This window comes from Microtus ochrogaster, chromosome 6 (assembly GCF_000317375.1).
Source record: "Microtus ochrogaster isolate Prairie Vole_2 chromosome 6, MicOch1.0, whole genome shotgun sequence".
In the NCBI taxonomy this organism is placed as follows: domain Eukaryota; kingdom Metazoa; phylum Chordata; class Mammalia; order Rodentia; family Cricetidae; genus Microtus; species Microtus ochrogaster.
The window spans coordinates 22,848,615-22,861,460 of NC_022013.1; the positions used below are offsets into that span (position 1 = coordinate 22,848,615).

General features: G+C 51.5%; 1 protein-coding gene across 3 annotated transcripts in view; it reads right to left on the reverse strand.

Moving 5' to 3' along the window:
- Window positions 1–2,671: 2,671 nt before the first annotated feature.
- The window catches only part of Tmcc2 (transmembrane and coiled-coil domain family 2), a 39,058-nt gene continuing 28,883 nt past the window's right edge, over window positions 2,672–12,846 (reverse strand). For all 3 annotated transcript variants that reach the window (XM_005348340.2, XM_013346775.2, XM_026779668.1), the window contains 3 exons: window positions 6,307–7,247; window positions 5,267–5,402; window positions 2,672–4,207 (listed from right to left, as the gene is read on the reverse strand). In XM_005348340.2, coding sequence (XP_005348397.1) covers window positions 3,896–4,207; window positions 5,267–5,402; window positions 6,307–7,247 — 1,389 coding nt within the window. In that variant the 3' untranslated portion in view covers window positions 2,672–3,895. The remainder of the gene's footprint in view (window positions 4,208–5,266; window positions 5,403–6,306; window positions 7,248–12,846) is intronic.

The window sequence follows — 12,846 nt, forward strand, 5'->3', positions numbered from 1 at the left end:
CAGGCTGGTCTCGAACTCACAGAGATCCGCCTGCCTCTGCCTCCCGAGTGCTGGGATTAAAGGCGTGCGCCACCATCGCCCGGCGGTTTGGCTACTTCTTAAGCCCTGCCCAGCCGTGGTGGCAGATCAGAGTTCCCGGTGGAGTCCCAGATGGCTGGGGACCCTCCTGGAAAAAGCTCCGTAGGGGTCCTTTGGGGGCACTGGGGGATTCTTGACATGTTTGTGCCTAGAAAGGCAGTGCAGGCATCATTCCACACTAAAGCGGGGAAACTTGGGCACATGGCCTGGCAGTTTTAGCTCGTACCCTGGCACCTCGAAATCACTTCTCACCCTTTTTCCTAGACACCCACCTGTTAGAGGAGGGAGGGCTTCATGCTGATAAATTTGTAAGGCTTTGATGTTGGTTCAGGGTCGGCAGGCCTCGTCTGATCCTCTACTGAGCCTTGGGACTGGGCCCTGCTTTGCTGATAGTGAGAGAGAGACGAGGTAGGCAAATAAACAGGTTCTTAGTCTGGAGAAAAGGGATCAAGGCCTCTCCTGGGTCTTCAGGTCAGGGCATTGCCTCTGCCCCACTGCATATTTCTACAGAGTCCACCTCAACTTCTTCAAGCAGTTCTGGGCCTTGCACCCAGGGTCAGTGTGCAGAGGTCACTCTGGGTCATTTCACTCAGTTCCAGGTCCTGTGCCATTACGTTTAGGCGTGCAATGCCATGGATGTCTCCTGTTGCCAGAGCTGGCCATCAGACTCCATTCTTTCTGTTTTGGTTTTGGGTTTTTTTTTTTGTTTTTTTTTTGTTTGTTTGTTTTTTTTGAGACAGGGTTTCTCTGTGGCTTTGGAGCCTGTCCTGGAACTCGCTCTGTAGACCAGGCTGGTCTCGAACTCACAGAGATCCGCCTGCCTCTGCCTCCCGAGTGCTGGGATTAAAGGCATGCGCCACCAACGCCCGGCTTGGTTTTGGTTTTTTAAAACAGAGTTTCTCTGGGTAACAGCTCTGGCTATCTTGGAACTTGCTTTGTAGGAGAGGCTGGCCTCTAACTCCGAGCTCCTCCTGCCTCTGCCTCCCAAGTGATGGGATTAAAGGTGTTGCCCAGCTGGAGACTCAATTCTTCCTGATGGGGAGCTGGCATGAGAGCAGCTGGAACAGGTCTAAGGCAGGTGGCTGTGCTGGGTTTGAGCCCCGATCTGGGATTCACTCCAGGGCCTGCCACTGCAGGAGAGGCTAGGCTGCTCTAAAGTTCTGGCTAGAGCTCTCCTTCCTCTCTTAGCTGTGGCCCCAGTGTCTCCTGCTTTCCCTCACTGCACAGACAAACCAGCTATACCCTGTGGTTGTTCTGGGCTGCCTGCTGCCTTTCGGGTTTGCCGTGCTTGCACTTGCCGAAGCTTTGGGATCCACGAGGGTGCCGAGTGGGCTGGCTCTGCTGGATACAAAGCACACTGGCTCTGGTTCAGCTGACTGCCAAGGAGCCAGGGGGCACCAAGTCTCCTCTTTCATCTGCCCTCACTATAAGGGACCCAGGCCGTGGGAGTCCACCAGTCTGACAGCTCTGCAGCAATCTGGGGGTGGAACCAACGCTTGTGGGACGGGCGCTCTGGGAAGGTCTTGTTGTCTGAAGGAGGCAGACTACAAGTGGTAACCCTGACACAAAGTCTCACTCTCAGGACCTCAGGGGAGAGCAGGAGGTGGGGGCAACTCACGCTCCTTCTCTACAGAGGCAGCGCAGACACAAACAGGGCTGCCTCAAGCCCCAGGATAGCAGGGTTTTGCTAGATGCACCATTGTATTCCCGAGGAGGAAAACAAGCCAGTGCTGGCTTCTACAAAGAAGATGTAGCTGGGGGCCTGCCACCTCCCTCGGGCTGTTTGCTTTGCAGCCTCAGAACTGGCCAAGAGTGGCCTCGCTTTCCCCCTCCCTTTCAGTGTGGGCTGCAGCTGGCAGTGACATTTAGAGCCAATTCTGAGCCGGCATCTGACCTTGGGAGGAATGTAGGAAATGTCTGTAGCCAGGAGTGGCCACCCCCTACCTATGGCCCTGGAATGTGGGCTCTGAGCCGCCTGTGGCCCCCAAGAGAGGTACACGTGCCTGAGCAGTTGGAGGAGAACCGGGAGGGCAAGGACCAGGAATGGAATAGTTGGAAAGCAGTCTGGCAAAACTACCTAACACAGACGCCAAAGTCAGACTGGCAATGCCACCCCCTTGCGGTGCCAGTACTGCGTCCTCTCCAGGCCTTGGAGCCCTAGACACAGTTACAGCTTTGGCTTGTGGATCACACCACAGCTCTTGGGAAGCAGGTGCTCCCTGCCCCAGCCAGACCACAGTGACAAAGCCATGCTAACCCCAATAGATGCTGGTTTGGAACTGCATCTTGAGAGAGATTTTGGAGTACGGACTCTGCTGACCTCTTGTGGCCACAACTGGTCCTAACTCCACATCCCTCCTGGGAAGTGCTCTGGCAAAACTGGGCCTGGATGGAAGGTAGTCACCTCACTTACGTTGCTCAGAACAAGGCTGGAGGGTGGATATGTCTCATTCAATGTTGTCTCCTGAAGGAAGACAATTCAGGCCAATAGATGAGGTCCAGCCTGTGCTACCCGGAATGCTTGAGTGTGGGGAAGAGAACCTGTGATTTTCAGAGAGACAGCTTAACCAATCAACACCAGACAGAATGGTTGGAAAAAGTAGAGGATATTTATTTCTCAGGAAGGTCCACCACAGCTGGCAGGCACTGCTTCTCCTGCTTCACGGGTTCCTCTCTCCCATCCTGAGAAATCTCCACTATGCTTGGAAGGGCCCACTGGAAGCTGGGCTGTACAGAATCGTACGCAACACTCCAGAGCCTTAAAGAAGTAAATCAACAAACATCCTATTCCCTCACAAAGACACATGTATAAAATAAATAGGTATATATAAAAGAGGCCATGATTCTTCCACCCATCTGGTGGGGCTGCTTGGGAGAGCGGGCTGGGTGGCCACGTACCCCTTCTTTCAGCCAGAAACATCAGAGGGTACATGGTCTGGAGTGTGGTGAGCCAAGAATAAGCCCTGGCTGCAGAGGGAGAATGGGCAGGTCCTCTCCCTGGAGCCCAGCTGGGCAGAAGCAAGGGAAAGGTAGGAACAAATAAATAAGTCAATAAATAAATAAATAAATAGAACTCAGCTTGATCCCAGAGGCCAAAAGGTTTGGGTTAGAGGCTCAGGGAGCTTGGGCCTGTTTTTCAGAAAACAGCACACCCAGTGAAGGGAGAGAGATGGGCAGAGAAAACACAAATCCAAAGCCACACCTCACCCAGCCTCCAGAAACCAGTCTCAAATCAGCTCATGAGGAGAGGAGCAGGGGCAGGGCAGGTTGAGCTCCTAGGGGGCTGTGTCAAGCCTGCCCTCTGTCCCAAGGCTGGGGACCCTCCCCTTCCTGGACTCAGTCAGCACAGCCTCCCACTGGCTATCCAGACAGACCATCTCTGTGGGAGGAAACTATGGCTACCCCCAGGATGGGCTCTTTCCTAGGGAAACTGAGACCGGTCTTATATCTTAGGGGCCTTCATGACCTAGGCCATCCTTAGGTCAGCCCAGAAAAGTCCCACATGACTAAATAATTCAAACAATGCAGCCCTGGTGTCCTCCCTTGCTCCATTTGGCCATGAGTGTCTCCACTTCCTCCAGCCCTGACCCCCCCCCCGCCCCCACACCCCTCCACACCTCCCCAGCAACCTTCAGGCTAAAAGAGATGGTGTCAAACAGAAGCAGTGCAGAGAAGGGGCAGGAGCTGCCGAATGGGGAGTTTGGGCAAGAGGCCAAACAGGACATGTGACAAAATCCAAGGGACTCAGGAGTCCCAGGCCCTCCTGGAGATGTGTGGCCAGTGGAACCCGGAGAGCACAGGGCGAAATAGCAGCTGCTCAGCTGGGCAGCAGCACACGCTCCAGGAGGTAGGTGAGCGAGTCCCAATGCTTCCAGAGGAGGAAGAGGACGAGGAGCAGGAGGGCGGTGCTGGTGATACGTAGGCGTGTCTTCATGAGGGGCGTGATGAAGTTGGCAATGGTGGACACAAACACCAGCAGCACGGCCATGAGTGCCAGGATCACATTGATGAACTTGCCCAGCAGAGCTCGTGCGTTGGCGTTCTCCACACCTTCTAACTGCACCACCTGCTGCTGCTGCTGTTGCAGCTCCAGCTTGGTGACCCGGGTCAGGCAGGACTCCACGGCCTCCTGCAGGGGACAGAGGGTGGTGTAAGGGAGCTCAGGGTGGGTGAGATTCTAGACTGAGCCCAGTCTGCCTGTTCTTTTCCCCATAGGGCTTAAGTGTGATCTCCAAGGGTTTGTGAGCTGGAAGATTGGTTTCTGTCATGGCAATGCTAGGGTTGCAGAACCTTTTTGTGTGTGTGTATGTGTGTGTGTAATGTAAAGAATTAGAGCCTATGAGAGAAAATCTGACCCCTAAATCTCTCTGGCTTTCTGCCTCACTGTGTGACTCTCCTATACAGTCCCTGTCTTTGGGAGGCTATAGCAATGCGGTCTTTACCAGCTCCAAAGACAGGATGACATCCTCTTGGGTCTTCAGAGAGGAGAGCTGGGTGGATCTTTTCTCTTTACAGATTATTCAACCTTACACATTCGCTACAGCAAAGAATACACTAATATGCCACTGTACCAAGAAGGTGGTAACAGAGCCCCTCTTCAGGGCCAAGAAGGGTATACCTACAACTGGGGACAGAACACTTGACTGACGACTGTCTGAGGAGGATGTAAGGAAGAGGAAGTCTTGCTTATTGATTCCAGCTCCAAATTGAGGTAGGCAAATGCCCAGGAATAACAATTAATTCATTTGTAAATCTGATACCAAAGATGTGGCAACCATAAGTGGCCCTTGCCTACCAGTTTGCCTTTGCATAATGCATACACTTGGCCAAGGACTTACCTTGTTCTTATCTCTACCCCAGCAACACTGCCTTCTTCTGCATCCTGTACCTATCTGCCCTATGGATAAACCTCTGCTCATCATTTATGGATAAACGTCCTGTGTGATATGTCCACCCCAATGCTGTCACCTGTACCCTGGGCCTACGGCTCTATCCACACATCAGGACATCCCCAGAGAGGCCCGGGCCATACCTGGATGTCTCAGGCTCTCTCATAGGACTGGTAGGCCACCTTTTCCTCCATGCTATAGATAAACCTCTGCTCATCATGCCTTATGTGATAGGTCCACCCCAATGCTGTCACCTGTACCCTGTGTCTACAGCTCTATCCACATATCCTGGGCCATACCTGGATGTCTCGGGCCCTCTCGTAGGACTGGTAGGCCACCTTTTCCTCCATGCTGGCTAGCTCTTGCTTTAGGTTGGTCATCTCATTCTGGTGGAGCTCAGTCAGGTCATTCAGTTGCTCCTCCAGCCTCTCATACCTGGTAGGAAAAAAGGAGGTGACAGCACTTCTTACAAACCACTGTCGGTAGTGACACGCAGCCCACCCATGTGTCCAGTCCTGCCCTCATCTTTTTGTTTGTTTGTTTTTTAACAGTATTACAATGTATACAATGTAGCTCTGGCTGGCCTAGAACTCACAGAGATCTGACTGCCTCTGCTTTCTAAGTGCTGGGATTAAGGGCATGTGCCATCACACCTAGCCGACTCATTCTCTCTTTATGACTACTCCATAAGGTCAGGTCAGCATTACCCTCACTTCACAGATAGGGAAACAGTGTAGAGTGTGAGCTGCTCAGTTAAGTTACTCCAATATAAGGAAGATCTGGGATTTGAACCCAGGTAGCTGCCTCCAAGGTTCTTTCTGAACCAGAGTCTCCAGATGATCACACCTGGTGCTGGCTCTCGTCTTAGTCTCCCTTATGTCAGTTAAGAGCATAACACCCCAAAGCAGTGATGCTCAACTTGGGGGTTGAACGACCCTTTCACAGGTGTTACATATCAGATATTCTGCATATTAGTTATTTACTTTACAATAATAATAATTTACTGTTACAATAATTTGTAACAGTAGAAAAATTAAAGTTATGAAGAAGCAATGAAAATAATGTTACGGTTGGGGTCACCACAACATGAGGAACTGTACTAAAGGGTCACAGTGTGAGGAACGTTGAGAACCACTGACCTAAAGTATCCTGCGACCGGCAGAACCTTTGTTCCAGAGATCTAGTGACCCCTGTTCCAGTCTGGAGAAAGCTCCTCAGGGGTTCCTCCCGGCATGGCAAGACCCTTCTGGATGTTTCTCCAGTGGCCTCCAAAGCTCAGAATAGCTTCCTTCCTTTCCCACTGGGCCCACCCGCAGCTGGGAAGCCAAGAGGTACCCACCTGTAGCGCTCTTCTTGCAGGCACTGGGTCATGTAGGTGTAGTCCCTCTGCAGCTGAGTCTTCAAGTCCTCCATGGAGTCCTCCAGGTGTGACTGGCCCTGCTTGATGTCCCGCAGCTCCTCCAGCAGAGTGTCCAGATTTCCAGGGGCACCATAAAGAGTGTTGGATCTAGGGCTCCCCAGTGCACCTCCCGGTCCAGCCCCAGAGTTGCTGCCCGCCCCAGCCGAGCTGGCACTGGCGCTGGAACACTCATCGTCACTGCCGTACTTGGGGCTGGAGACTAACGTGGCACTGCCACTCAGTGCCCGGGCTGCCTCTTCGGGGGGCCCATCTTCCATAGGGTCCTTCAGGTGGGCAATGTTGTCGGCACTGCCGAACTTGTTGCGAATGAGGCTGGCGAACTCCCGGGGCTTGGACACCACTGCAGTATGGGTAGCTTGCGAGAGGCCAGAGAGACTGCCTTTGACACCCTCCACCACGCCACCCCCAAAGCCACTGATGCCGGCACGCATGTTGGCGCCCACATCCTTCAGCCCTTGCTGCATATCGCGCAGCACATCTTTGGGCTGTCGCGAGGGCCCATTCTGCTCTATCTCCTTCAGACGTCGGCGGTAATGCTCCAGTTTCTTGTGCAGTTGGGCGATGGTCTGGGCCGACTTTTGATTCTTCTTCTCAAACACCTGCTTGATACGCGACACCTGCTGCTTGTCCGCATTGTTGGCCAGCTTCAGGTACTCCGCCACGTTATCATCCCGCGCCTCCTGCTCGATCTTGATCTGCTCGGTGATCTTCAGGATCTTCTGGTGCAGGTGGTCAATGGCAGCTTTAGTCCGCTGGGGGTCGGGCGCTCCATCTGGCACGTCCAGACTGATGGGGCCATCAGTGTCACCATGGCCAGGGCCAGAGGGGAGGCTCAGGGCCACAAGATCTCCCTTGTCACCCTGGGGAGGAGAACCAATTGTGAGACACGGGAGGGAGCTCAGCAGGGTTGTCAGTGTAGCGCCGGCCACCCTTGGGTGTGGCTTCTCCACCTGGACAACAGATGCAGGATGAAGGAAGAGCCTAAGTTTCTACAGCAGGCCCCACAGCGCAGGCCAGCTTTACCCTTATGAAGAGCTTTCTCTCTGAAATGAAGTCTAGGCACGTCTACTTTGCCTTTGGAGCAGGGTGTTCTAGCAAGTAACTTGGGGACACACCACTATGAAAAGACAGACCCTTTGGCCCTGAGGAGAGATGGGCTCAGCTGTCTCTCTGGATTCGATCTCTTAATTAGGCGTCTCCTTTGGAGCTATGAAAGCCCACTTGTGCCTTCCAGCCTTGTACCCCGTTTTCACTAACTCAGCTGCATGGATCACTAGCCCTGTTCACAGCCCTTTTGTTACCTTCCTGCTCTCCGAGGGTATCAGCAATCTCCTCTGACTCATGACGGCGGGAACACTGGATCTCTCCCACTCTCCCAGAACTGAGGAAAGAGAGCACACCCACCCACCCGACTGGGCAGGTCCTTGAAGTCTAAAGACCCAGAGGTAACTCAGAGGCCTCTAGAGGCCAAGAGTCTGGAAGACCTGAGAAGGAAGAGAATGTGCAGGAAGGAAGGCAAGAGCCTCTCCTCTCCCCACCAGGCAGGCAGGCAGGCAGGCAGGCAGGCAGGCAGGCAGGCTTCCTGAGTGTGTCAGTGTGGTACGAACTCAGACAAACGGGAGAGATCTGAGAAAAGCTGAGGCAGGGGATCAGAGGGAAAGGGCAGGGAAGATACTGAATTTGAGATAGATCTGTGGGCAGGCCTGGAGCCTACTAACCCCAGGCTACTGTTGGCAGCTGAGTCCCTTATCATTACACAACAGAAGCAAGCTGGATCAGATCACGGGGTGGGGGAGGGGAGAGGTGAATGCCATGTTGTAGACGGGATTGAACAAAAGAAAGCAGCCTTGTCACACATGCTGGAAGCAGACAGAGCTAACTACAGGCAGAAGTTACTGGAGAACACCGCTTATGACAACAGCGCTGGCAAACTCAGGAGGCAGGGAGGGGCTCCTTTTAGGGTCCCCTAAGGATGCCAAGAGGACAATCTTCTGAAGTAAGGGCTTTCCTCTGGGCTTTGGGTGTCCCTTTATGTCCCCTCTGTGTGTGCCTCGGGACTCTCCTCCAAACCATGTCCTCCCAAAGCCATCCATCCCAAGGTCTGTCTCCTCCTGCACCTGTCACTCCCTGCAGGCTCTCTGGTTTTCCGGAGCCTCTGTGTCTCTGCCTGTATAATGGGTGTGCTCATACCTACTCTCAAGTTCCATAGGAGGGTTTCCTGGATGGCATCCCATAGGCACATGATAAATGCCAGATCTGAATTTAGGTAGATTTTCCTCCTGGGGAGTGATGCCTACAGCGAAGCTGGGCTATCAAAGCATATTACTCAATATTGATGGAACTGTACAAAGTAAGTTCCTATATAACACGTGGCCTTTACTCTCAAAGAACTTGGCCTTAACACAGGTGGTCCTTAATCTCCTCCTGGGGCAAAGAATATGCAGGTAATGGGCATCGATGGTAATGTGTTTGGCAGTCTGCATGCTGCCATTCACTCTTTGTGAATGGTGCCAGTGGACAGAACAGATGGGGACGGGTGCGGGATGCTGGGAGAGCTGCAGTGCCTTACTTAGGGAGGGACAGCACATTGTCTGCCTGCCAGGCTCCTCTCACCACGAGGCATCTGTCTCAGAGTGGATTCTGTACAGTGCCCAGGAATGAGGCTAGACTTTTTTTAAATTCCATTTTTTTTGGGGGGGGGGTGTTTGCTTTTCTGAGATAGCCCTGGCTGTCCTAGAACTCACTCTGTAAATCAGGCTGGCCTCAAACTCAGAGATCCACCTATCTCTGCCTCCCTAGTGCTGGGATTAAAGGCCTGTGCTATCACTGGCCAGCTTTATTAAAAGCAAGATTCTTGTTTGTTTGTTTTTGTTTTTTGAGACAGGGTTTCTCTGTGTAACAGTCCTAGCTGTCCTGGAACTAGCTCTTGTAGAACCAGGCCGGCCTTGAACTCAGAGACCCACCTGCCTCTGCCTCCCAAGTGCTGAGATTATAGGCACGTGCCACCGCCACCCGGTGAGGCTAGACATTGTTGACACCCAAAGGTAGCAGAGACTACCCTTACCCACTCCCACCCCCACATACACACTCTTCTCCGTCCTCTACCCAGACCCCAACTTGGGCATCCCGCCTGAGAACTGTATGTTGGCAGGGGGTATAAACTGTGTGGCTCACGCTGGCATATCTCCAGTCACAGGCCATCATCCTCCATGGACGCACCTTACTAGGCTGCCAGAGAAGTGGCATCAATTCCCTTTGCCCTCTAGGGTCTTTTTTCCTCTCAAATTTCCATTCCAATGGCTTCCATAGCAGAATAAGGCAGCAACAGTGCACCTCCCTTATCTGCTGCTCTGTGCCAGGTGTGGTTGGTTCGCCAGGATTTGTACTTTCATCCCTTCAACCCCGGAGACAACCCGAGAGCCAGGCAACACTGCCATTCCCATTCTACAGAAGAGAAAATTAAGGGCTGGCCCAGGACTACAGGCGTGAGTGAATGGCATAGGATCTGAATCCTAGTGGGCACCTAGCCCCAGGGCCTGACCCTTGGACATCTGGGAAGTCCCTGCACATCCACAGCTTGAGACATTCCTGCCTTGAGTGGTCTCGGGATTTCTGTCAGTGGTCCCGAGACACCTGGCCTCACCCTCAAGCAATTATGCTGGCATTTGCTATAGTGAGACTGAGGGGGTCTTACATCCTGTGTAAGCGAGGAAAAGGGAATTACGGAGACAGGTGAAACGGCTTAGCACTGGTAAAAGGCATCGCTGCCAGGACTAATGACTTGCTCCCCACCTGGGAAGGAGAGAACCCACTCCCCTGAGTTGGCCTCCGACCTCTGCCCACACTGTGCATGTATATGGGTACACACATAAAAGAATGAAATATATACACGGAGAAAGGATATATATACACACAAGCCTCGGTTGGCTTGGAACTCACTATGTAGTCTGGCCTCCACAGTGGAGGGATTACAGAGGTCAGCCACCACCAAGACCCCTTTAAGACTGAAGGGAGATGGGGCAAGGGATAGAGGGAGCCAAGGATCTGGCAGACAGCCACAGGGGCACAAAGAAGGATTATATTTTAACAGGGAAAGGAATGTTAAAGAAAGAAGAGAGTTCCTCAAGTGGTGAGAACACACATAGATAAGATTTGCCAAAGAAGAATGGGGGCTGGGATGCAGCTAAGTGGCTCAGTACTTGCCCAGCATATACAAAGACCTTGGGTTCAAATCCTAGCACCTAAAAAAACTGGGTGGAGCTGGAGAGATGCCTCAGTGGTTAAGAGCACTTGCTTCTCTTGCAAGGGACTTGGGTTTGGTTCCCAGTACCTGCATGATGGTTCACAGCCAGCTGTACCTCCAGTTTAGGGGATCCAATATTCTCTTCTGGCCTCTGGGTGTACCAGGTATGCATGTATACATCCACACATGTAGATAAACATTCACACACAAAGTAAAATAAAATACATTTCTATTAAAAATAGTGATAGGATACAAGCCTGTGAGGGGCACTGGAATGGGCCTAGTTTGGCATCTGACAGCAGTCTGGAACCCTGGTTTGGTCAGCTATCAGTTGTGTGCTTTCAGATGGTCTAGAAGAAGTGGGTAACCCTACTTCCTTCAAGGGATTCTCAGAGGATAAAATGAGATATGAAGTAAGGGACATACGGCAGTTCCTTAAAAACAAATATGGATTTCCCAGGAGCCACCGTGGAAAGTGCAGATCCAGGATGTGGGCCAGTCCTGAATCAAAGTCTGTACATCTCAGACCCTCATCAGGGAAGCGTCTTTGTGCGTAGATAGAGATTAATCCGGAGACCTATAACCGGTCAACCAGAGGCTGTGGGATTCTCAGCTCTGTACAGCTCTAAGTGAATGGCTACATCACTCCCCATCCCCGAAGGCTCAGAGATAACCCTGGGGGAGGGGGCAAAGGCAAGAGCCAGAGGCAGTGGACATCTGCAGTGACATGACAGGGCCCTTGCACACACGACTCGCAGTGGCTGGCATGGCATGCAAGAGATGTGCAGCCAAGATGAAGCCAGCCAAAATCCCAGCATGGGCGAGGGAGGGGCTCATGAAATCCCACGCCTAACTGATGCTGCACGGGGAGGGAGAGTAAGTCTTCTTCAGGGATGTGGTCCCCAAAAGCTCCTCACACTGCAGTGGATGGTCCTATAACCACACAGGGCTAAGCGGATTCAGAGAGTTTTTAAAAGGAGGAAGACATGAAGTTTGGAGGGAAAAGTGGCGGGGGAGTGAGAGAAGGGAATGGGGGTAGAAAATGTTATATTCATGTATGAAGTTCTCAATAAAAAGCACACTATCATATCATCATGTAGAAAATTATTCATAAATTATTCTATAGATAAATAAAAACAATTGATAATTTGCATCTAAAGCAAAAGGTTTTAGTTTGTCCCCCTCAAACTGTATATTTCTGAAATCAGAACCTTTTCTCACTGTTCTGTAGCAATTAATACACTGTGGAAATATAATGATCAATTGCATTATGGCTATAGATGTAAAATGTACAGTCATTTATGCTTCTACAAATAAATACAGACTAAGACACTGCATATTCAATAGGAAACCACATTATTTAAAGTAAATTTCTTGTTCTTAAAGTTACTTTTGTTTATTTTGGAGAGGCACATGTGTGGAGGTCAGAGGACAACTTTTGGGGGTCAGTTCTCTCCCATGTGGGTCCTGGGGATTGAACTCAGGTTGTTAGGCTTGGCTGCAAGTGCCTTGAACCTCTGAGCCATTACATCTGCCCAGCGATGCTTTTAACAAAGCAAATCAGCATAGTAAGCACATGTAGAAACTGGAATCCTAATGTTTTGCTGGTTAGAAGGTGAGATGGTACAGCCAATGCAGGGGAACAGAATGGTGGTCCCTTGCCGTTAAATACAGAACTACCTAATAACTGTCCAATTCAACTCTGAGTGTGCACCTGTTCTAGTTCACTCCCTGTTGCTGTGATAAACAGCATGGCCAACAACAACTTGGGGGAAGAAAGGGCTTACTTCATCTAACAGGTTATAGACCATTCAAGAAGGAAGCCAAGGCTGAAGCAGAAACTAACGGGAAAATGCTGCTTGCATGATGCAGGAGCCTCTGGCTTGCTCAGCTTCCTTTCTTGGACAACCCAGGTCCTCCTGCCTAGGGATGGCACTGCCCACATCAATTAGCAATTAAGCAATTACCTCAGCCAGGACATGGAGGCACACACAGCACTCGGAGGTCAGAGGTTGGTGGATTTATGAGTTCAAGGCCAGCCTGGTCTACAGAGCAAGCTCCAGGACTATGCAGAGAAACCCTGTCTCAAAACAAAATAAAACAACAAAAAACAAAAATAAGGGCTGAGAGATGGCTCAGCGGTTAAGAGCATTGCCTGCTCTTCCAAAGGTCCTGAGTTCAATTCCCAGCAACCACATGGTGGCTCACAACCATCT